The sequence below is a fragment of the Rhodamnia argentea genome, chromosome 1 (assembly GCF_020921035.1).
Source record: "Rhodamnia argentea isolate NSW1041297 chromosome 1, ASM2092103v1, whole genome shotgun sequence".
NCBI lineage: Eukaryota > Viridiplantae > Streptophyta > Magnoliopsida > Myrtales > Myrtaceae > Rhodamnia > Rhodamnia argentea.
Genome location: NC_063150.1, coordinates 30,491,856 through 30,517,622, shown reverse-complemented (window position 1 = coordinate 30,517,622; position 25,767 = coordinate 30,491,856). Strand labels below are relative to the sequence as shown.

The 25,767-nt window shown below is 38.7% G+C and overlaps 2 protein-coding genes across 4 annotated transcripts; both read right to left on the bottom strand.

Moving 5' to 3' along the window:
• Positions 1–356: 356 nt before the first annotated feature.
• Positions 357–3,961, bottom strand: LOC115743862 (ankyrin-1-like). Its single transcript, XM_048278173.1, has 10 exons — positions 3,931–3,961; positions 3,693–3,755; positions 3,389–3,559; positions 3,079–3,210; positions 2,764–2,903; positions 2,113–2,199; positions 1,802–1,930; positions 1,176–1,325; positions 701–802; positions 357–575 (listed from the first exon to the last, which is right to left on the bottom strand). The coding sequence occupies exons 1-10, from the start codon at positions 3,959–3,961 to the stop codon at positions 357–359; spliced, it is 1,224 nt and encodes a 407-aa protein (XP_048134130.1).
• A 3,231-nt stretch (positions 3,962–7,192) lies between these two features.
• LOC115743944 (ankyrin-1-like) lies at positions 7,193–25,741 on the bottom strand. 3 transcript variants are annotated; one of them, XM_048280351.1, is made up of 14 exons: positions 25,619–25,741; positions 25,419–25,481; positions 25,116–25,286; positions 24,802–24,933; positions 24,479–24,618; positions 23,520–23,606; positions 22,886–23,014; positions 15,343–15,465; positions 12,573–12,575; positions 8,759–8,779; positions 8,088–8,189; positions 7,773–7,943; positions 7,608–7,687; positions 7,193–7,349 (listed from the first exon to the last, which is right to left on the bottom strand). In XM_048280351.1, exons 1-14 carry the CDS (start codon positions 25,707–25,709, stop codon positions 7,289–7,291), a joined length of 1,374 nt encoding a protein of 457 aa, XP_048136308.1. In that variant the 5' UTR covers positions 25,710–25,741; the 3' UTR covers positions 7,193–7,288. The 3 variants fall into 3 exon arrangements, with proteins under 3 accessions (XP_048136308.1, XP_048136306.1, XP_048136311.1); XM_048280349.1 differs by lacking the exons at positions 22,886–23,014; positions 23,520–23,606; positions 24,479–24,618; ... (1 more) ...; positions 25,116–25,286; positions 25,419–25,481 and adding exons at positions 15,932–16,060; positions 16,526–16,612; positions 17,221–17,360; ... (1 more) ...; positions 17,954–18,124; positions 18,242–18,304 and having other exon boundaries at positions 25,619–25,728; XM_048280354.1 differs by lacking the exons at positions 8,088–8,189; positions 8,759–8,779; positions 12,573–12,575; positions 15,343–15,465 and adding an exon at positions 22,439–22,618.
• Between the last annotated feature and the right edge of the window lie 26 nt (positions 25,742–25,767).

The window sequence follows — 25,767 nt, the reverse complement described above, 5'->3', positions numbered from 1 at the left end:
AACCGAAAATGCAAACTTCTGCATTTTCGACCACGAAATCTTCTCCACGGATAGAAGATACGGGATATGGTAGTGTCCCACAACGCCTTGACGCTATCACCCTATGTCGCAATCACAGCCAGTTTTCTGAGGCTTTAGTGTTAGGCACACGCAAACTTTTAGCTTTAATCTTTTTTTTGGTCACGCATTTGCTCGCAAATCTAAATTGGAGAAGTCTGCTCAGCATAACCTGTAAGCGTCTACAAGCTCCTTATTTTCAGGGACAAACTTGACACCCTCGTAGAAAGAATTGGCTGCTTCATCAAGGCTCTGCAGTAGATTTCCCAGTCATATATACGTACACACAGGCACGAAGACTATCGCCAATGATGGCCTAATGGACTAGAGAATAAGTGAACACATGCCTGCAGAATACGCAACGCTGCACCTTCCCTGTAGCGAACTTTGGGCCGATCTGGTCTAAGTTTGCTAGAGGCCTCTGCATCAACTAGAGCGTGTTCAGCTTGTCCCAAAAGAATCCAGCAAAGGCTTCGGTTGTAAAGCAAGGTCGCGTCATTTGGATCAAAGTCTATTGCCTGTGATAACCAAACCAAAAGAGTGGTTATTTTGAGCCATATCTGATACGGTAGCCAGAAAATTTTTCCATCTTTGCTATACAGGAGAAACGAGTTGACAAAAGTGAATCAGAATAAGAACTTACTTGCGTGTAAGCATCTACAGCTGCTTGATAGTCCTCTCTTCGAAAAGCATCATCTCCCCTTGATTTTGCTTCTGCAGCTTTCTGTTTTGCCTCTCCACTTACCTGAGAAAGCTAATGTATCTCAAGATTAAATAGATATGGCACTAAGTCCATTATTAAATTTTCAACCAACTTTCTGCAACCTCAGCTACTAAAGACAAACTTTTACAAACAACATTAGGTTAGTTGCAATTTTAAATCAAATAAAAGCAAATTACACCAAAAATAATTGCCACGGGAAGACTCCCTTCAGCCAAGTTCATGTCTTTGCTGCATTCATAAGATTTATGTACAAAAAGAGGCTTTTTGTAATAAGAGTTGCTTCAATATAGAAAAACCATCTGAATCATCCATCAAAATTTGGAAATTTTCAACAACATTCGTAGGAAGTAGGAGGAGGTACAAAAAAAGCCATACATGGCAGGGACCTCAATACCTCCATATCACCATATTCAGCCTGCACATACACCATGATTCCATCCACACTCCATGGAATAGTTTTGATTTCTGAAGTCTTTGGAAAAAGAATCTCCACGGCTGCACGATTGCCACTTCGTGCTGCAAGTTGTATGGGGGTCATCCCATCCTGTGATGACCAGAACAAATCATGATCTTTAATGAATGATCTCCTGCCAAAAGACCTTCGATGAATCTACTCCAATAAAGGAGGAGAAAATAATAAATGAGACTAACGAATAGGAATTTAAGTTAAGTGTTTAGGGTGGCTTTTCTTTTTCTTCTCTTGTATCGTTGGAATTGTACCTTCAATCAATGTCAAAGAACTTTTCAAAACATATAAACCTTGGTCATTTAGAAATTTTCATAATCTTTACATTTTAAATGTCTTTTTGTAATGGAGCTTTCATAAGAAATATTTGCGTTTTGGTTAGTGCAAAAATGTGAAACAGTCATCAATCCAAAAGAACTGTTCCTTTTTCTCTGCAAATAACTGCATTTGCATTTTAACAAGCTTTCAGAAGAAGAGGAGGGGAGAGAGAGGGGAGGAGAGACAGTAGTTATATATTAAAACATAAACAGAGTACTGAAGCTTTAAAGCTCGACCTCGTCTCTGACGTTGGGATCAGCTCCAGCTTCTAGTAAGCAATTTATGATGTCGAGGTTCCCCTTGAAAGCAGCAACGTGCAGAGGTGTTGCACCTTGAGGCAAAGTAACATTCACCTTGGCACCCCACTGTATGGACATCAAAATATGTGCACATGGGAGTTATAATGCTAGACGTAAGCGCATAAAAGCAAGCAAGGGGATCAGTTGGAGTCCCCGGAGATTTACAGAATAGCAAACGGCAAGGTAGCTTGGAGTACGTGAAAAATAAAGTGATCTAACAACAACTGTGTATCCAGGATGATATGAACCTGAATCAACAGCTTTAAGCATTCAAGCGAACTGTTAGTGACAGATGCAAAGAGCGGAGTTAAATGATCAACAGTTTCTGCATTTGGCTGCAAAACAGAAATAATAAAATTGAATAATCTCAGAACAATGCTGACATAAATGGAAAAGAGACATGAAATAGCAATTTAACAATGGACTATGCAAGCTGTTCCTTGCCATCTCCAATCGAAGTAATATCATAGCAATCATAATGTGATATCTCAACTTTCAATCCACCCATCCACTTCATCATTAATGCATCCAAAGATGAGACTTTTACTTCGAAAATAAAGCTAACTCTGTGCATTGTTCAGGGCCAAATGGTTATTGCTATAGCATCATCACAGAGCAGCTAAATTCCTCTAACCGGGCAACCATTTACACCTTTCTCTTTCTTCCTCTCTCTGTCTATCTATCATTGATTAAATAAGAATATATTTCTTGCCTTTTGTTCATGAAGACAAGTGCACATGCAGAAGGCATATCCATTAAGTTGAAGTTGCGCCTCTCTGTCTCTCTCTCTCTCTCTCTCTCTCTCTCTCTCTCTCTCTCTATGGATACAGATACTCAAGCTCACGAAAAGTCCGTGATGATAGAGAAAATTCAAGAGACTATGTATTTCTCAAGCTTACGTTTGCACGATGTTGTAAGAGAAATTTTACAGCATCTTGCTGAGCACAGCTAGCAGAAAAATATAAAGGGCTGCCTAAAGGGCTTTGACAATCAATGTTGACCCCTTTAGAAAGTAGAAAGTTCAGCAATTCAATTTTGCCTGCGAAGAAATAAGCACAGATAAGCATGTCCATCTTCAGTTCACCATGACAAGATGCAATGTGCACGTGCTCGTGCTTGATATAAAGAATCATAATTTCTAGCTATATCTGGGAAAGCAAATGCGGCAATTTGTAAACGTAGATGCTTACCAAATGTTACAGAAATTGACTTACCTGACCCAGCAGAGTAATGCAATACTGTTAGACCCTTATTATTAGGTATAACATGATTGGCACCTTGATCTATTAGATACTTTGCTGTTTCAATATGTGTCGATGCAGCAGCATGATGAAGAGGAGTGAAACCTGAAAAGGAAACAAATTTTCAGAAAATTATTCATCTCCTACTCGCAGGTATAATTGACAATGAACCATGGCAGGGTAGCCCGAAAAAACTCAAGTTTCGCAAGACCAGGCTTCCACTCATATACAAAAATCTCAAAAACTAACAGAACAAAATAGATACAGCAAAAAGCAGGGATACCCTCAACATCTTTCAGGTTCACATCAAGCCTCAACTCCTCCAAAAAGTACTTGCACAGTTCGATATTGCCCCCTATAGCGGCAAAATGAAGTGCCCCACGTCCCCTGTCATCCTTAACATCTGCAATAGTTCTTGCGATCCCTCTCCCATCATCAAGTTGCGAAGCCAACTCTGTTTCACCACATTATTCAACGGATGTAATGCATTATGTAGAAATCCCAAAGGAAAGAACCCAAAGCTCGGACCGAAAGTGCCAAAAAGAAGAAGAAAAAGACAGCAATAAAAAGAAGATGCCAAGATGTACTCTTGAGTAAGCCAAGATTTCCGGCCCCAACAGCACTCAGAAAATCCAGGACTTTTGGCGACACTGCAAAATTTGGTTCGAAAACGAAGTTAAAAACACTTCATCATCATAAAAAAGCACGCTACAGTCACTGCAAACTAAAATGGTGAAGATGTTCTCAGTTTCCCGTTCAAACGTTCATAACACGTACTCCTCTTTTTCCCGGCCCTTACACACACATACAGAGCGAGAGAGAGACCTCCGGGGGAAGTAGACGCATGAGAAGCCATGGTGGACGCTTTCACAGAGCTCAAAGAGAATGAAGTATGATCGGTGGATCTTGAAAGGGCCACACCCCGCGCAAAATATCAGAGCGGGAAACGGTGCTGAGTGGCGGTAGTTTACAGTTGGATGTTGTTGACTTAGTTTATTCCGTACTAACTGAATTCCAGGGAGAAAATTTGCGTTGCTTTCTTTTAGCGAACAATACATAAAATCGCGCACGTGACATCCAGAATTTGCACTTCCTAATATAAGTTTATAACTCAACTATACTTTCTTATAAAGATTTAAGATTGAAGTGAAACAAACAAATTATTTTTCTATCGACAGCATAAATGTATTTCGAAAAGGTTTCAAATAAGGGTATTGTGCTCATTTTTTCAAATAATGACATGAAATGGATTTTGATTCAAATAAGAATCTAAAGTGGCTATGTTAGTCTCAAAAAAGGGTCTGCCTTGCTGGCTAGTCAAAGGCATTTTCATTGTTTACTTTTTATTTTTTATCCAAAAAATTTCCATAAAAAAGACAAACTCACAAAAGAAAAAATTATTAATACCACAAAAAATCTCAAAGTGGTACACATGTGATAAATTTACCCCAAACTATTTTTTTAACCATTAAAAACCCTAAACAGGTATACCTTTAACACATTTACCCCAAACCGATATACCAATGGCAAATTTACCCTCTGTTAGGTTTTATTAAATTTTATCATCAAATTACTAATTTGGATAACACGTGGCAATTATCGGATGTACACGTTGGGTTTTTATCCCGTATTTGTTACAGGTGTATCAATATGAGATTTTTCATGGTATTAATCCAATATAACATAAACTAACAGAGTGTAAATTTATTACATGTACCAGTTTGAGGTTTTTTGTGGACAAAATAACTAGTTTAGAGTAAATTATCACAATGCACCAATTTGAGGTTTTTGGTGATCAAAAAAATAGTTTAAAGTAAATTTATCACGAATGTACTAGTTTGATATTTTTTTGTGGTCAAAAAAATAATTTAGGTAAATTTGCCATAAGTGACCACTTTGGGATTTGTCATGGTATTAATCAAAAAAAAAAAGACTAAAATCTAAAAAAGAGAAACACAAAAGACACAGGCAAGAGGGTTGCCCCTTCGCACGTAGCAGCCACCCCATCGTCGGTGGGGCGTCGACGGTAGTCGGCAGCCAAATGCGGAGGGGCAGCCCTCCCACATGCATTTTTTTCTTTTTGATAAACTTTTAATTTCTTCTTTAATCTAATTAAAATTAGATTAAAATTATCTTTGGAGAGATTCCTTTATCGGCCGAAATATTTTGTCGGCCAGCAAAGTGTAGCTCTTATTGAGTCATGGCCACTTCAACCCCTTATTTAGAAGGAAAAAAAGAAAAGCACTTCAAGTCTTTATTTGGAACACTCAAAGTTAGTAAGTGTAATTCATTCAAATTCATGGGGTTTTGTTTTTGGCTTATCTTGGCTTTCAAGACACTTTGTCAAACATGATATTTAAATCTTCACTACTATAGAATTTAATTTGTTCGAAATTTGAGGAGACTTCAAATGATTGTATTTCTACCTTTAAATTGGATAAACAACACTTCTAGAATAGAATTTCTACTTCAAAAGTGCTTCTGAAACAGAAATCCATTTGGTAACACAACTTTTAAAGTAGAAATCTATTTGATTACGTAACTTTATTTTTCTACTTCTTGAGCATTTTTTTGCTCCAGGAGTAGTTTGGATCCACTTGAAGAAGTAAAAAAATTTACTAGAAAATAAACTTTCTCTCAGAAGTAGAAATAGAAAACCAGCTTCCGACCAAAAGTTAATTTCTAGAAGTGTTGTCATGCGCGTTGCAGCAAAATGCCAAAACAAAATGCTAAAAGGACAAATCAGACTGGATAACACACCTGTGGCCAAAAGTTAAAAGAGAAAATAGATAAACACCAAATTATCTCACACAACCTGTTTTAGTAATGAAATGAAATAACGTGTACAAAAACTGTTAGCTTGGTGAATTGATCAGGTCTTTGGGAAAAATTATCAAAAAAAATCTTAAAACTAATATACTTTTACCAATTCAGTTATAAATCTTTTTAATTGTACCAATTGAGTACTAAACATTTTCACGTTGTGTCGATTAAGTCCATTAGATAAATTGTGATTGGTAATTACTGACATGGACGCCGACCGCCGTACGTGCATAATTTTTAATAATAAGAGATATGTTGAGTTCTTGGCGGGACTTATGCAACAACGCAACCCTTTAAAGTAATGTGATTCTATGTCTCCGATCGGCTAGAGGAAAGAGGCAAGGCTTTGACAGATCCAATGAAGAAGGATCGGGCTCGGAAACTAGTCTGAAGCTTGTCAAAAGGCTTTTGACTGCGCTGGAAGCCGAAACTCTTGACATCACTCTTTCATTTATTTTTTATGTTTCCTTTTTTTCTTCTCTTTGCCCTCTTTACTTTTTTTATTTTAATTGTGGTCGATGATGGTTGCTGGCCTCTCGCCCGACCTCGACCATGGGAGAGGCTAGCCTCACCGGCCACATTAAAAAGAAAAAAGGGAAAAGAGGAAAAAAAAAAAGAATAAAAAAGAATAAAGAAAAGAAAAATTACTAGAAAAATATTTTAAAAAATTTGTCCACATGCATGCGGCATTTATGTCAGTGATTTTCGGCCAAAATTTACTAGATAGACCCGATTGGTTAAACATGAAAAGGTTTAAGAATTGATTGGCGCAATTAAAAAGTTTACAATTAAATTGACAAAAGTGCAATAGGTTTATAACTTTTTTTATAATTTTTCCCACGTTGTTGAAGGCAACAGATTGAGAATGGAAAATGGAATTGGATAAATAATGAAATATCATCGGACGGAGACTCCAATTTCCTTGTTGGGTTGTGTATTGAACTATGAAACAACATAGAAGTGTATGTATGGTAGTGGATGAGCATTTCTTTTAGTCCTGGTTTTGCTGAAAAAGGAAACAGATCAAGTTAATCTGGTTTGCCTCAACAGACCATTAGAGAAGATATGCGAAACTTCAACTATGATGCTTGGAAACAAAAATCATTTCGCTCTTTTCGGCCTGTCAACGAGCCAAGACGAATAGATTGGTCACACAGCTCAAGGACCACGGCCGAGCAAACCATTCTTGGTGTATGGTGGAACCTTACAACACAGCAAGCCTCACCTTGGACAAAACTGCATTGAGCTCATTACCAGAACACGATCTGCAACTGATGGACAAAATTTGTACAAGCTCAAAAAGGAAAAGGGACAAAAAAAAAAGGTTAATGCCATCGTTCTCAGGGAAAATGGTGCCCGGCTATCGCAAGCAATGTCCCTCCGACTCGAGCATCAACTTCCTTCCAGCTTCCACGGCTTCTCTGCAAAGACCAGAAAACATGTCAAAAGGCTAAACTCATATTTCACCCAAACTTGTAGTTAACTAAAAACAAATGAAAATGCATTTTCCAGGAACAGATACTTCTGCATTTTAGACTATGGTAAGTGTCCCACAACTCCATGACACTATCACTCTATCTCGCAATCACAGTTAGTTTTCAGAGGCTTTAGTTAGGCGCACACAAATCTAGTTGCGCATTTGTTCGTAATTCAAATTGGAGAAGTCTGCTTAGCATCACCTGAAAGCGTTTGCAAGCTCCTCATTTCCAGGGTCAAGCTTGACTCCCTCGTAGAAAGATTTGGCTGCTTCGTCAAATCTCTGCAGTAGATTTCCCAGTCATATACAGGCACAAACACTAACGCCAATGATGGTCTAATGGACTAGAGAATAAGTGAACACATGCCTGCAAAATACGCAATGCTGCACCTTCCCTGTAGCAAGCTTTGGGCCGATCTGGTCTAGGTTCCCTACAGGCCTCTGCATCAACTAGAGCGTGTTCAGCTTGTCCCAAGTGAATACAGCAAAGACTTCGGTTGGTAAGCAAAGTCGCATCATTTGGATCAAAGTCTATCACCTGTGATAACCAAACCAAAAGAGTGGTTCTTTTGAGCCATATCTGGTATAGTAGCCAGAAAATGTTTCCATCTTTGCTATACAGGAGAATCGAGTTGACTAAATGACGATACATTTGCACGGAAGTGGAATCAGAAGAACTTACTTGTGTGTAAGCGTCTACAGCTGCTTGATAGTCCTTTCTTTGAAAAGCATCATCTCCCCTTGATTTTGCTTCTGCAGCTTTCTGTTTTGCTTCTCGACTTAACTGAGAAAGCTAATATATCGCAAGCTTAAATAGATAGATATTCGCGCATGCAATATGTACACATCAAACATTACCCGTAAAGCGTGTGATCTACAAGCCTGCACAAATCACATACATGATGGATCAACCAAATAATTTCATGTCTTTGTTGCATTCATAAGATTTATGTACAAAAAGAGGCTTTTTGCCATCTTGTAGTAAGAGTCGCTTCAGTATAGTTTTCCGCTTCAATATAGTTTTCCTTCACAAGTCGGGCTGACATATCTTGTTGGAAATTACCCTCCATTGACGACCATCACTTTCAAGATATGAGACCCTAGATACAGAAAACCATCTTTCTGGACGTAACAGTGAGCAAGGTAAAATGAACCTCTGCCTTCATCCCATTGGGCAAACTTATCAGTAAAGCTCTTAAGCACTAACCAATAAAATCTGAATCAGAAAAATCATCTGAATCATCTAGCCAAATAAAGACTAGAAAAATCCATCAAAATTTGGAAATTCTCAACAACATTCACATGGAGCAAGAGGAGGTAGAAAAAAGCAATACACAGCAGGGACCTTGATACCTGCATATCACCATGTTCGGCCTGCACATGCACCCATGATTCCACCCACACTCCATGGGATAGTTTTGATTTTTGAAGTCTTTGGAAAAAGAATCTCCACGGCTGCACGATTGCCTCTTCGTGCTGCAAGTTGTATGGGTGTGATCCCATCCTGTGATGACCAGAAAAAACATGATCTTTAATGAATGATCCACTGCCAAAAGACCTTCCATGAATCTACTTCGATAAAGGTGAAGAAAATCATAAACGAGATTAGTGATTAGGAATTTAAGTTGAAGTGTTTAGAATGGCTTTTCTTTTTCCTCTCTTGTATTGTTGGAATTTTACCTTCATTCAATGTCATAGACCTTTCCAGAACATATAATGTGATTGTTTTTAGTTTGAACAAATAACACGTTAATAATTTTTGAAGGAGCATGGACCACGCAAAAATATGAAACAATCATCAATCGGACATGAAATTAAAACATTAGGATTACTAAAGCTTCAAAGCTCGACCTCGTCTCTGACATTGGGATCAGCTCCTGCTTCTAGTAAGCAATTCATGACATCGAGGTTCCCCCTGTAAGTGCCAACGTGCAGAGGTGTTCCTCCTTCAGGCAACGTAACATTCACCTTGGCACCCCACTGTATGGACAACAAATTATGCACACATGGGAGTTATAACGCTAGACGTAAGCACATAAAAGCGGGCAAGGGCATCAGTCGGAGCTCCAACCAGCCACATTACTGTTTTCAAATAAAGTATAAGTGGTACTTTTGAACATTAAAAGGAGGTAAACAGACATAACCCTTCTGTAAATCTTCTGGATTAAATTGAGTCTTCCGTGGAACTTGATTGTTCAGGGATGCTGATTCCATTATGTGCTACTATAATCAAAGTTTAATTCATAGAATAGCACACTGCATGAACCTATGCAAACATGCATATCAAACTAGCCTATGCAATATAGTGGTCAACAAACCTATGCAAATTGTGAGCAGAAAGGCAGCTTTGAGTACAAGAAAACTAAAGTAATCAAACAACAACTGTATATTCAGGAAGAAATTAGCTCTTAAATGTGTAAAAGTCATACAAACCTGAATCAACAGCTTTAAACATTCCAGCGAACCGTTAGTGATGGCTGCAAAGAGCGGAGTAAAACCATCAACAGTTTGCGCATTGGGCTGCAAAATGGGATTAATAAAAATTAAATGCCAACTGCTCCACCACATCCCAAAACTCCTTTTCTGTCGCTGCTATTGAATAATCTCAGCACAATGCTGATACAAATGGAGAAGAGATATGAAAGAGGAAAACAAAGAAATGATTCTGAAAGGTTCCATCGTTGTTTTCTCTCTTTTGTTGCCAAAAAATTGTATGCAAGCTGTTCCTTGCAATCATAATGTGATACCTCTACTTTGAATCAACCCATCCACTTCATCATTAATGCATCCAATGATGAGACTTTTACTTCGAACATAAAGCTAACTCCGTGCATTGTGCAGGGCCACATTCTTATTGCTATAGCGTCATCACAGAACAGCTAAATTCCTCCAACCGGGCAACCATTTCCACCTTTCTCTTTTTTCCTCTCTCTATCTATCTATAATTGATTAAAGAAGAATATATATGTTGCCTTTTGTTCATGAAGACAAGTGCACATGCAGAAGCATATCCACGAAGTGGCAAGTCTCTGTCTATGGATACAGATACTCAAGCTCACAAAAGTCCGCAATGAAAGAGAAAATTCAAGAGATTACGTATTTCTGTAGCTTACGTTTGCATGATGTTCTAAGAGAAATTTTACAGCATCTTGCCGAGCACAGCCAGCGGAAAAATATAAAGGGCTGCCTAAAGAGCTTTGACAATCAATGTTGAACCCTTTAGAAAGTAGAAAGTTCATAAACTCAATTTTGCCTGCGAAGAAATAAGCACAGATAAGCATGTCCATCTTCAGTTGACCATGACAAGATGCAATGTGCACGAGAGAGATACATGGCCAACTTGGTATGAAGAATCGTAATTGTTAGCTATATGGGAAAGCAATTGTGGCAATTGGTAAAATTAGATGCTAACCAAATGTTACAGAAATAAACTTACCTGACCCAGCAGAGTAATGCAATGCTGTTAGACCCTTATCATTTGGTATAAGAGGATCGGCATCTCGATCTATTAGATACTTTGCTGTTTCAGTAAGCGCCAATCCAGCAACATGATGAAGAGGAGTGAAACCTGAAAAGGAAACATATTTTCAGAAAAGTATTCATCTCCTAGCCCAAAAAGACTCAAGTTGATAGTGAACCATGGTAGCCTAGCCCGAAAAGACTCAAGTTTCACAAAACTAGGCTTCCACTCCTATACACAAATCTCAAATATTAACCGAGCAAAATAGATACAGATAAAAGCGGGATACCCTCAACATCTTTCTGGTTCACATCAAGCTTCAACTCCTCTAATAAGTACTTGCACAGTTCGATATTGCCCTCTATCGCAGCAAAATGAAGGGCCCCACGTCCCTTATCGTCCTTGACATCCGCAATAGTTCTTGCCATCCCTCTCCCATCATCAAGTTCGAAGCCAGCTCTGTTTCACCACATTATTATTCAGATGCAGCGCATTATGTAGAAATCCCGAAGGAAAGAAACCAAAGCTCGGACCGAAAGGGCCGCAAAAAAAGAAGAAGCCAAGATGTACTCTTGAGTATGCCAAGATTTCCAGCCCGAACAGCACTCAGAAAATGCAGGACTTCCGGGGACACTGTAAAATTTGGTTCAAAAACAAAGTTAAGAACACTTCGTCACAATCAAAAAGCACGCTACAGTCACTGCAAACTAAAATGGTGAAAATGTTCTCAGTTTCGTGTTCAAATGGTGATGATACATACTCCTCCTTTTCCCGGCCATTACACACACACATACAGAGGGAGAGAGAGACCTGTGAGAGGAGTAGACGCACAAGACGCCATGGTCGACGCTTTCACAGAGTTCAAAGAGTATGGAGTATGATCGGTGGGTCGGGTGTGATAGAATCTTGAAAGGGCCTTGCCTTTTAACTGTTCCTTATGGCCAAACCCGCACAAAATCTCAGTGCTGAGTGGCGGTAGTTTGCAGTCGGATGTTGTTGACTTAGTTTATTCCGTACTAACTGAATTCCGGGGAGAAAAAGTGCGTTGAAAGTCTTTGGAATTGTTACTTAGGTGTACAAAATTGCGCACATGACATTCAGAATTTGCGCGCAAGTGACATCCATAAATTTATAACTCGACTATACTTTCTTATAAAGATTTAACATTTAAACAAAACAACCAAATTATTTATTTGTTGACAGCATAAATGTATTTCGGAAAAGTTTCAAATAAGGATCTGGCCTCGTTTCTCCAATAAGGGCTTAAAGTGAACATTGTTTGATATAAGGGTACAAAGTGCTCTCATTTTCTCAAATAAGGGCATGAAATGGACCTTATTTCAAATCGGGACCTGAAGTGGCTATGTTAGTCGTGAAAAAGGATTTGCCTCACTAGCTAGTCAAGAGCATTTTCATCCTTTAGTTTGCATATTTTTTCCAAAAAATTTCCATAAAAAAGACAAACTCAAAAAAGAAAAAAAAAAGGCTAAAACACAAAAAATACAGGCAAGAGGGCTTCCCCTCCGCATGTGGCAGCCGCCCCATCGCCGGTGGGGTGTCGACCACAAGTAGAGCGGCAACCCTCCCACCTATATTTTTTTATTTTTTTAAACCTTTAAGTTTTTAAACTTTTAATCTGATTTAATTAAAATTTAGATTAAAATTGTCTTTAGACAAAAATACCCTTGATCGGCCGGAATGTCTAACCGCCTAGTGAGGTCAAGCCCTTATTTGAAACGGTCATGGCTATTTCAAGCCCTTATTTAAGAAAATAAGGGCAATTGAGGCTTTTATTTGCAATTTTCCCAAATTTAGGACTTGTAATTCATTCAAATATTATAATCAGTAAGTTAAGCAGCAAAAGGCGAAATCAAAATGCTAAAAGGCGAAATCAAACTGGATAACACACTTGTGGACAAAAATTAAAAGAAAGAAATAGATAAACACCAAATTGTCTCACACAACCTCTTTTAGTAATGAAATGAAATGGCCCACATAAAATTGTTGGCTTGTTGAATTGGTCACGTTTTGAGGAAAAATTACCTTAAAAATCTTAAAATTAATGTGTTTTTACAAATTAAGTTATAAACCTTTTAATTGTACCAATTGAGTTCTAAATCTTTTCACATTTTTTCGATTAAGTCCATCCGGATAATTCTAGTTGGAAATCGTTGATGTGAATGCCGACTGTCCTACGTGACACGAACGGCAATGATTTTTTTCCCCTCTTTACATTTTTTTACTGTGGCCAGCGAGCAAGGGTTGTAGGCCCTTCGGCCATGGGTGAGGCTAGCCTCGTCGACCATAGGAGAGGGCAGCAACCCTCGCCAGCCACAGTAAAAACAAGAAAAGAAGGAAAAGAGAGAAAAAAGAAAAAAAGAAAACAAAAATTAATAACAAATTTGAAAAAATATTAAAGAATTGCCCACATCAACTTAGCCGGCATCTACGTCGGTGATTTTCGGACACATTTAGCCGGATGGATACACTCAACAAAATGCAATAAGATTTAGGATTTCATTGGTACAATTAAAAAGTTTAGAACTAAATTAGCATTAGTGCAATAGATTTATGACTTTTTTGATGATTTTCCCCACGTTGTTGAAGGTAACAAATTGAAGATGGAAAAAGAATTGGATATATAATGAAATATCATCAGATGGAGACTCCAATTTCCTTTAATGGTTTGTGTGATGAACTATGAAACAACATAGAAGTGTATGTATGGAAGTGGATGAGCATTCTCTTTTGCTCATCGTTTTGCTTAAAAAGGAAACAGGGAAAGTTGCTCTGGTTTGCCTCAACAGACCATTAGAGAAGATATGTGAAATTTCAACTACGATACTTGGAAACAAAATCATTTCTTTCTTTTGGGTCCGTCGACGAGCCAAGACCAAATAGATCGGTCACACGGCCCAACGACCAAGGCCGAGCAAACCATTCTCAATGTATGGCGAAACCTTACAACAGCAAGCCTCACCTTGGACTAAACTGCATTGAGCTCATTACCAAGAACACCATCTGCAACTGATGGACAAAATCAAGCTCAAAAAGGAAAACAAAAAAAAAAAAGCAAGCAATGCCCCGCCAACTCGAGCATCTAGTTTTCTTCTCACGGCATCTCATTCATTTCAAGTCATGAACTTGTTTTGTCCGTACCATGGAACTTCTTTCCTGCTTTGACAGCGTCTCTGCAAAGACCAGAATGTCAAAAGGCTAAACCCAAACCCATATTCTAGTTAGCTGAAAACAACAACTGAAAATGCATTTGCCAGGAACAGATACTTCTGCATTTTAGACCACGAAATCTTCTCCATAGACAGAACTCCTTGACACTATCACTCTTTTCTTTAATCAAGGATAATTCCAAAACCTAAAATCTAGTCACGCTTTTGTTCACAATTCAAATTGGAGAAGTCTTTTCAGCCTAACCTGAAACCATCTGCAAGCTCCTTACTTTCAGGGTCAAGCTTGACACCCTCATAGAAAGAATTGGCTGCTTCGTCGAATCTCTGCTGTAGATTTCCCAGTCACATAAAGGTAAACACAGGCGCAAGCACGAACGCAAAGATGGACTCATGGGCTAGGAGAATAAGTGAACACATGCCTGCAAAAGACTCAAAGCTGCACCTTCCCTGTAGCAAGCTTTGGGCCATTCTGGTCTAAGTTCCCTACAGGCCTTTGCATCAACTAGAGCGTGTTCAGCTTGTCCCAAGTGAATCCAGCAAAGACTTCGGTTGGAAAACAAAGTCGCATCATTTGGGTCAAAGTCTATTGCCTGTGATAACCAAACCAAAAGAGCGGTTCATTGAGTCAGATTGAGAGCACTCCATAGCTAGATGTATTCTTTGAGCCATATCTGATATAGTGGCCAGAAAATGTTTCTAACTTTGCTTTACAAGAGAAACAAGTTGACTAAATGACAATACATTTGCAAAGAAGTGGAATCAGAAGAAGAATTTACTTTCGTGTAAGCATCTACAGCTGCTTGATAGTCCTTTCTTCGAAAAGCATCATCCCCCCTAGATTTTGCTTCTGCAGCTTTCTGTTTTGCTTCTCCACTTACCTAAGAAAGCTAATATATCAAACACTACACGTAATGTGAGTGATCTACAAGCCTGCACGCATAATAAGATTCATATGGAAAAAGAGGCTTTTTGCCATCTTGTAATAAGAGTTGCTTCAATATAGTTTTCCATTTCAATATAGTTTTCCTTCACAAGTCGGGCTGGCATATCTTGTCGAAAATTACCGTCCATGGACGATCATTACTCTCAAGATATGAGACCCCAGATACAGAAAACCATCTTTCTTGTCATAACAGCGAGCAAGGTAAAACGAACCTCTGCGTTCATCCCGTTGGGCAATTTTATCATTAAAGATCTTAGGCATTAACCAATAACATCCCAATCAGAAAAACCATCTATCATCTTGACTAGATTATCCATCAAAATTTGGAAATTTTCAACAACAGTACCTGCACCATGATTCCATCCACACTCCATGGAATAGTTTCAATTTTTGAAGTCTTTGGAAAAAGAATCTCAACCGCTGGACGATAGCCTCTTCGTGCTGCAACTTGTATGGGTGTCATCTCATCCTGTGATGACCAGAGCAAATCATGGTCTTTAATGAATGATCCACTGCTAATAAAGGTGAAGAAAAAAGTAAACTAGATTAGCGATTAGGAATTTAAGCTAAGTGTTTAGAGTGGCTTTTCTTTTTCCTCTCCTGTATTGTTGGAATTGTACATTCATTCAATGCCAAACACCTTTTCAAAACATATCAACTTTGGTCGCGTAGAAATTTTTCATAATCTTTAGATTTTACGTATCTTTTTTATTTTCAGATTTTGAAGTGAAACATAACGTGATTGCTTTTAGTTTAAACAAGTAATTAGTCATGGAGCATGGACCACGCAAAAATATGAAACAATCATCAATCGAAAAGAACTGTTCCTTTTTCTCTGCAAAAAGGGGGAAGAGTGGGGGGGTGGGGGAGAGAAGAAAGTTGTCATATGAACATGACATTAGAACTTAAGGAGTACAAAAGCTTTAAAGCTCAACCTCGTCCCTGACATTGGGATCAGCTCCTGCTTCTAGTAAGCAATTTATGATGTCGAGTTTCCCCTTGGAAGCAGCAACGTGCAGAGGTGTTTCTCCTTCAGGCAAAGTGACATTCACCTTGGCACCCCACTGTATGGATATCAAAATTATGTGCACATGGTAGTTACAACACCAGACGTAAGCACATAAAAGCAGACAAGGGCATCAGTCGGAGTTCCGAGCAGCCACAGTACAGTTTTCAAATCGAGTATAAATGGTACTTTTGAACATTAACATGAGGTAAACAGACATTACCCTTCTGAAATCTTCAGGATTAAAGTGAGTCTTCCGTGGAACTTGAATGTTAGCAAGAAATATAGTTTTTGATTCATAGAATAGCACACAGCATTAAGAAGGCACGACTGAAGGATATGAATATCAGTGCAGACTCAATGAAACTTGAGTACAGCAATATAGTGCCAACTAACCTGTGCACTTTGTTGAAAGATACAATGACTATAGTGGAGACATAAAGGCAGCTTGGAGTAAAAGAAAACTAAAGTAATCAAACAACAACTGTATATTTAGGAAGAAATGTGTGAAAGTCATACAAACCTGAATCAACAGCTCTAAGCATTCAAGCGAACCGTTATTGACAGATGCAAAGAGCGGAGTTAAACCATCAACAGTTTGTGCATTTGGCTGCAAAAAAGACATAAAATTGAATACCAACTGCTTCACCCCATCCCAAAACGCCTTTTCTGTCACTGCTAATGAATAATCTTGAATCGAAGTAATATCATAGCAATCATAATGAATAATCTCAACTTTCAATCCACCCATCCACTTCATTGTTAATGCATCCAAAGATGAGACATTTACTTGGAATACAACATATGCTTTAAGTTGATTAAACAAGTCTCAGATTTTTCCCTAACATCAAAAAAATTAAAGAGAATCCACCGTATTCTGGAGGGAATTTGACGATGGAAATACAGCTACATAATGAAAAGCCACTACAACCACTACTGACCAAACATCAATGGCATGACATACAAAATGCCAGTGTATATAAAATTTTCTTGATTTTATTACATGCAGTAAAATCCGAACAAAAAAGCTAACTCCGTGCATTGCGCTGGGCCACATGCTTATTACTATAGCATCATCACAGAACAACTAAATTCCTCCAACCCGATAACCATTTCCACCTTTCTCTGTATCATTGATTACAGAAGAACATGTTTCTTGCCTTTTGTTCATGAAGACAAGAGAGAAAATTTAAGAGATCGCGTATTTCTTGAACTTACATTAACATGATGTTCTAAGAGAACTTTTACAGCATCTTGCTGACCACAGACGGCAGAAAAAATTAAAGGGCTGCAAGAAGAGCTTTGACACTCAATGTTGACCCCTTTAGAAAGTAGAAAGTTCATCAATTTGATGTTCCCTGCAAAGAAATAAGCACAGATAAACATGTCCATATTCAGTTGACCATGACAAGATGGACGCGCTCGTGATTTTGTGCACGCATGCATATACATGTTTGTGTCTGTGCTCGCTCGTGTGTGCATGTGTGTGTGTGTGTGTGTGAGAACAGAGAGAAGAGAGAGAGACAGAGTGATCGCTAACTCAATATGAAGAATCATAATTGTTAGCTATATCTGGGAAGGCAAAGGTGGCAATTGGTAAACATAGATGCTTTCCAAATGTCACAGAAATTGACTTACCTGACCCAGCAGAGTAATGCAAGATTGTCAGACCATTATCATTAGGTATAGCAGGATCGGCACCTCGATCTATTAGATACTTTGCTGTTTCAATGTGCTCCGATCCAGCAGCATGATGAAGTGGAGTGATACCTGAAAAAGAAACAAATTTGCGGAAAAGTATTCATCCCCTACTTGCAGGTATAATTGATAGTGACCCGGCGAAAAGCAGTAGCCCAAAAAGACTCAAGTTTCGCAAAACCACGCTTCTACTCTTGCACGCAAATCTCAAAAAATAACAGAGAAAATTAGACACAGCTAAAAGCGGGGATACCCTCGACATCTTTCAGGTTCACATCAAGCTTCAACTCCTCCAACAAGTACTTGCATAGTTCGATATTGCCAGCTGTTGCGGCAAAATGAAGCGCCCCACGTCCCTTATCATCCTTAATATCCGCAATAGTTCTTGCCATCCCTCTCCCATCATCGAGTTGCGAAGCCAACTCTGTTTCACCACATTATTTGAAGAAATCCTAAAGGACAGAAACCAAAGCTCGGGCCGAAAGTGCCGAAAAGAAGAAGAAGAAAAAGTCAGCAAGGAAAAGAAGAAGCCAAGATGTACTCTTGAGTAAGCCAAGATTTCCGGCCCCAACAGCAGTCAGAAAAGCCAGGACTTTCGGGGACACTGCAAAATTTGGTTCAAAAACGAAGTTAAGAACACTTCACCAAAAAGCACGCAACAGTCGCTGTAAACTAAAACGATGAAGATGCGTACTCCTCTTTTTCCCATCCATCACACACAGTACACACACACACACACACATAGAGAGAGAGAGAGAGAGAGAGAGAGAGAGAGACCTGTGACGGGAGTAGACGAAGGAGACGCCATTGTCCACGCTTTCACAGAGCTCAAAGAGAATGAAGTATGATCGGTGGATCGAGTGTGATAGAATCTTGAAAGGGCCAAACCCCGAGCAAAATCTCAGTGCGGATTGCGGGCGGGGTTAATGCTGAGTGGTGGTAGTTAACAGTTAGTTGTTGTTGACTTAGTTTTAGTTGGTACTAACTGAAATCCAGGGAGAAAGAGTACATTGAATGTCTTTAGAATTATCATGTATACGTCGTCTTCGATCTCTTTTTTAATTGAAAAAAGGGCATTTCCTAGGATAAGTTTATAACTCGGACTATACTTTCCGAAAAAAATTTAAGACTTAAGAAAAACAATCAAATTATTTGTCCGTTGGCAACATATATGTATAGCTCACAAATTTAAGGAAGAGTTGGAGTTTGAGCCGATCTCCTTGTTCTGTTGAGGTACGGCCCCTTGCATCGGCGAGGCGCCGCTATCCTCATTTTGTCGGTCCGATATATCATTCAATAAGTCGTTCACACTCACTGTATAAGCTTGATATATGTTTAATTGATGCCGATTATTGTCCACATTTTATGGACCGCTTAGCGGTTATTGCGTTCACTTTCATTTTGCTTAGGTAAAAATTAAAAGAAAATAAAATAAATTGATATGTTCCTAGTCACCCCGGAATTGAACCTAGAACCAATAACAGGGTATATTCTAACTTTCGGGGTATGACAGATAGCTTCCAAGTTCCAAAAATTGAGGAACATGTTTCAACATGTATGTTTCAAGTGCCGGGTAGAACTTATACGGAACTTAGAATCGATCATCCCTATTTAAAATAAGAGCCCGAAGTAGCCATATCAATCTCAAAAAATGGTGTACCTCACCAACTAGTCGGGATTTTCGTGCTTTACTTTTTATTTTCCTTTCCAAAATTTCTCCATAAAAAATTCAAACTCAAAAAGGAAAAAAAAAATAAAAACATAAAATTAATAAAATAAAATAAAAAAACACACACACACACCCAAAAAAAATTACAGGGGGAAGGCTGCCCCTCCACTTATGGCCGCCGCCCCATCAACAATGGGGCATCGGTGCACGAGGCTAGGGCAGCCCTCTCGCCTATATCTTTTTCTTTTGAGAAACTCTTAGTTTTTTTTTTTTTCATTTTTAATATAATTTAACTAAAATTTAGGTTAAATTGTATTTAGACAAAAATGCCCTTGATCGGCTAGAATATTTAGCGGGCCGGCGAGGGCAAGCTCTTTTTTGAAAGAAGATCCGCTTCATACTCTTATTTGATAAATAAGGGTACTTCGGGCCCTTATTTGGATTTTTTCCAAATTTAGGACTTGTGGCCAATTCATTCAAATTTTAGGGGAATTGTTTTTGGCTTATCTTGGCTTACAAGTCACTTTGTAAAAATGACACTTAAATCTTCACTCAAAAAATAGAATTTAATTTGTTGGAAATTGTAGAAGACTTCAAATGATTGTATTTCTATCATTAAGTTGGATATTTATAATAAGTAAGTTAAGTAGCAAGACGCAAAATCAAAATGCCAAAAGGCGAAATTAAACTGGATAACACATATGTGGCCAAAAAGTAAAAGAAAATGTAGATAAGTACCAAATTGTCTCACACGACCTGTATTAATAATGAAATGAAATGACCGATATAAAATTGTTAGCTTGTCGAATTGTTCACATTTTCGGGAAAATTTACTAAAAAAGTCTCAAAACTAATGTACTTTTACTTATAATCTTGGGAAAATGCCACCAAAAATCCTAAACTATGCCCGTTGTGATACATTTACCCCAAACTTTTCTTTATGACACCAAAAATCCTAAATTTGTACCCATGTGACACATTTACCCCAAACTTGTGCCCGTGTGACACATTTATCCCAAACTTTTTGTTGTGACACCAAAAACCCCAAACTTGTAGGCATATGACATATTTATCCCAAATTTTGAGGTAAACGAGTCACACGGATACAAGTTTAAGATTTTTGATGTCACAAAAAAATAGTTTGGGGTGAATATGTAACATGGGTATAAGTTTAGGGTTTTCGGTGTCATAAGAAAAAGTTTAGGGTAAATGCATCACATAAGTAAAAGTTTGGGATTTTTGGTGTCACAAAAAAAAATTAGGGTAAATGTATCACAGTTGGCATAATTTAGGGTTTCTGGTGGTTTTTTCCCTATAATCTTTTAAATGCATTAATTGAGTTCTAAACCCTTTCATGTTTTGCCAATTAAGTCTATCCAGTCAATTTTAGTCGAAAATCGCTAACATGGATGACAATTTTCTACGTAGCACGGTCGGTTCTAACGTGGAGAATTTAATAATACTTTTTATTTATTTATTTTAGCTTTTTTTTTTCCTTTTTATTTCTTTTCTTCCATTTGCCCTCTTTACAATTTTTTTACAATGGCCGGCGGGAGAGGGTCACCCGCCCCTCACTTGACCTAGGGCGTGGGTGAGGATTGCCAGCCACAGGAGAGGGCATCAACCCTTGCCAGCAACAATGAAAAGGATAAGAAGGAAAAATAAAAGAAAATTAGAAAAGAAAAAATAAAAATTAATAATAACAATCGTCTACATCAACTTGGCCAGCATTCATGTCAATAATTTCTGGCCAAAATTAGCCGGATGTAGTTATTTAGTAAAACTTGAAAAAGGTTTAGGAATTAATTGGCACAATTAAAAAGTCTAGAACGGAATTGACAAGAGTGTAATAGGTTTATAACTTTCTTGATAATTTTCCCCATTATGTTGAAGGTAAGAGATTGAGGATGGAAAAATGAAATTTGATAAATAACGAAATATCATCAGATGGAGACTCCAATTTCCTTGTTGGGTTGTGTGATGAATTATGAAACAACATAGAAGTTTCTGTATGGAAGTGATGAGCCTTCTTCTCTTTGAGTCATGGTTTTGCCTCAACAGACCATTAGAGAAGATATGTGAAACTTCAACTATGATACTTGGAAACAAAATCATTTCTTTCTTTTGGGTCCGTCGACGAGCCAAGAACAAATAGATCGGTCACACGGCTCAAGGACCAAGGCCGAGCAAAACCATTCTCAGTTTATGGAGAAACCTTACAATAGCAAGCCTCACCTCGGACAAAACTGGATAGTGCTAATTACAAAGAACACTATCTGCAACTGATGGACAAAATCCGAACAAGCTCAAAATGGAAAACCAAAAAAAAAAAAAAAAAAAGCCAAGCAATGTCCCTCGGACTCGAGCATCAAGTTTTCTTTTTGTCCGTCCCTTGGAACTTCCTTCCAGCTTCGACAGCTTCTCTGCAAAGACCAGAAAACATGTCAAAAGGATAAACTCATATTTCATGCAAACTTCTAGTTAACTGAAAACAACAGCAGAAAATGCATTTGCCTGGAACAGATACTTCTGCATTTTCAGAGGCTTTAGTGTAAGGCGCACACAAACTTTCAGCATTAACCTTTTCTTTAGTCACGGATAATTCCAGAACACAAATTGGGGAAGTCTGCTCTGCCTAACCTGAAAGCGTCTGCAAGCTCCTTACTTTCAGGGTCAAGCTTGACACCCTCGTAGAAAGAATCAGCTGCTTCATCAAATCTCTGCAGTAGATTTCCCAGTCATGTAAAGGTGCACAGAGGCACAAACACAAACGCAAAGATGGACTCAAGGACTGGAGAATAAGTGAACACATGCCTGCAAAAGACTCAGAGCTGCACCTTCCCTATAGCAAGCTTTGGGCCATTCTGGTCTAAGTTCCCTACAGGCCTTTGCATCAACGAGAGCGTGTTCACCTCGTCCCAAGTGAATCCAGCAAAGACTTCGGTTGGAAAGCAAAGTCGCATCATTTGGATCAAAATCTATTGCCTGTGATAACCAAACCAAAATTGTTTCTGTCTTTGCTAAATGACAATATATTTGCAAGGAAGTGGAATCAGAAGAAGAATTTACTTGTGTGTAAGCGTCTACAGCTGCTTGATAGTCCTTTCTTCGAAAAGCATCATCTCCCTTTGATTTTTCTTCTGCAGCTTTCTGCTTGATAGTTTTGAGTTCTGAAGTCTTTGGAAAAAGAATCTCCACGGCTGCAAGGTTGCCAGTTTGTGCTGCAAGTAGTATGGGTGTCATCCCATCCTGTGATGACCAGAACAGATCATGATCTTTAATGAATGATCCTCTGCCAAAAGACCTTCCATGAATCTACTTCAATAAAGGTGAAAACGAGACTAGCAATTAGGAATTTAAGTGGCTTTTCATTTTCCTCTCTTGCATTGTTGGAATTGTAAATTTCTGCATTTGCATTTGAACAAGCTTGCAGAAAGAGGGGGAGAGGGGGGGATGTGGGTAGTTATATGAACATGAAATTAAAAGTTAAGGAGTACTAAAGCCTTAAAGCTCGACCTCGTCTCTGACATTGGGATCAGCTCCTGCTTCTAGTAAGCAATTTATGACGTCGAGGCTCGCCATGAAAGCAGCAATGTGCAGAGGTGTTCGTCCTCCAGGCAAAGTAGCATTCACCTGGGCACCCCCCTGCATGGACATGAAAATTATGTGCACATTGGAGTTATAACGCTAGACGTAAGCACATAAAAGCAAGCAAGGGCATCAGTCGGAGTTCCAACCCATCTGTAAATCTTCAGGATTAAATTCAGTATAAATGGTACCTTTGAGCTTTAAAAAGAGGTAAATAGACATAACCCGTCTGTAATTCTTCAGGATTAAATTGAGTCTTCCATGGAACTTGAATGTTAGCAAGAAAGAGATGCTGATTCCATTATGTGCTACTATAATCGGAGTATAATTCGTAGAATAGCACATAGCATTAAGAAGGCACGACTACAAGATACGAATAAGCAAGAATGCATGTCAGTTGAGACTGACTGAAACTTAGGTAAAGTAATATAGTGTCAACTAACCCATGCAAATTGTTAACAGATACAATGGGTAAGACGGAGAATGGAGACAGAAAGGCAGCTTGGAGTACAAGAAAACTAAAGTGATTTAACAATAACTGTATATTCAGGATGATATGAACCTGAATCAACAGCTTTGAGCATTCAAGCGAACTGATAGTGACAGATGCAAAGAGCGGAGTAAAACGATCAGCAGTTTCCGCATTGGGCTGCAAAACAGAAGTGATAAAATTAGATAACAATTGCTCCACCGCATCCCAAAACTCGTTTTCTGTCACTGCTAAGGAATAACCTCAGCACGATGCTGATATAAAACAGAGAAGAGACATGAAATAGCAATTTGACAATGTGATAGGCAAACAAAGAAATGATTCCCAAACATTCCACCATTGGTTTCTCTCTTTTGTTGCCAAATATGTATGCAAGCTGCTCCTTGCCATCTCGAATCGAAGTGATATCATAGCAATCATAATGTAATATCTCAACTTTCAATCCACCCATCCACTTCATCATCATTGAATCCAAAGGTGAGGATGTGTCCACAATGATAATATGTTTGTCGATTAGATGTTTACTTGGAACACAGTATGCTCTAAGTTGATTCAACAGGTCTCAGATTTTTCCCTATCAAATTAAGGAGAATCCACTGTAATCTGTACGGAACTTGACAATGGAAAATACAACTGCTCAATGGAAATCCACTAAAACCACTGCTGACCAAACATAAATTCAATGCTAATTGAGATAATTTTAGCACATGCAGGAAACTTAGAACAGAAAAGCTTACTCCATGCATTGCGCAGAGCCACATGCTTATTACTATAGCATCTCACAGAACAGCTAAATTCCTCCAACCAGGCAACCATTTCCACCTTTCTCTTTCTTCCTCTCTCTTTCTCTCTGTCATTAATTAGAGAAGAATATATTTCTTGCCTTTTGTTCATGAAGACAAGTGCACATGCAGAAGGCATATCCACGAAGTGGTAACTCTCTCTCTCTATATATGAATACAGATATTCAGACTCACAGAAGTCCCTGACAAAAGAGAAAATTTAAAAGATTTCGTATTTCTCAAGCTTACATTAGCATGATGTTCTAAGAGAAATTTTACAGCATCTTGCTGACCACAGGCAGCAGAAAAAATTAAAGGGCTGCCAGAAGTGCTTTGACAATCAATGTTGACCCCTTTAGAAAGTAGAAAGTTCATCAATTCAATGTTCCCTGCAAAGAAATGATCACAGGTAAGCATGTCCGTCTTCAGTTGACCGTGACAAGATGCAATGTGCACATGCTCGTGATATTGTGTGCGCGCATGAAGAATCATAATTGTTAGCAATATCTGGGAAAGCAATTGTGCAATTGATAAACGTAGATGCTTACCAAATTTTAAAGAAATTGACCTACCTGACCCAGCAGAGTAATGCACTACCGTCAGACCACCATCATTAGGTAAAGCAGGATCGGCTCCTCGATCTATTAGATACTTTGCTATCTCAATATGCACTGATCTAGCAGCGTGATGAAGAGGAGTATCACCTGAAAAAGAATTAAATTTTCGCACAATTACAATCGATAGTGAACCGTGGCAGGGTAGCCACAACCCGATGAAAAGCAGTAGCCCGAAAAGACTCAAGTTTCACAAAACCAGGCGTCTTCTCTTATACACAAATATCAAAAAACTAACAGAGCCAAATAGACATAGCTAAAGGCAGGGATACCATCAACATCTTTTGGGTCCACATCAAGCTTCAACTCCTCTAACAAGTACTTGCAAACTTCCATATTGCCCTCTGTCGCGGCAAAATGAAGTGCCCCACATCCCTTATCGTCCTTAGCATCCGCGATAGTTCTTGCCATCCCTCTCCCATCATCGAGTTGCGAAGCCAACTCTGTTTCACCACATCATTTGGCGGATCCAGTGCATTATGTAGAAATCCCAAAGCAAAGAAACCAAAGCTCGGACCAAAAGGGGTGAAAGAACAAAGAAAGAAGAAGAAAAAGAAGAAGAAGTCAAGATGTACCCTTGAGTAAGCCAAGGTTTCCTGCACGAACTGCACTCAGAAAAGCCAGGACTCCCGGGGACACTGCAAAATTTGGTTCGAAAACAAAGTTACGAACACTTCATCATCATCAAACCCAGGACTTCTCTGTTTCCTGTTCAAACTGTGACGATACAGAAAGAGAGAGAGAGAGAGAGAGAGAGAGAGAGAGAGAGAGAGACCTGTGAGGGGAGTAGACGAAGAAGACGCCATGGTCGACACTTTCACAGAGCTCAAAGAGAATGTAGGTTTGACAGAATCTTGAAAGGGCATTGCCTTTTAACGGTTTCTTTCGGCCTAAACCCCGCGCAAAAACTCAGTGCGGAGTGCG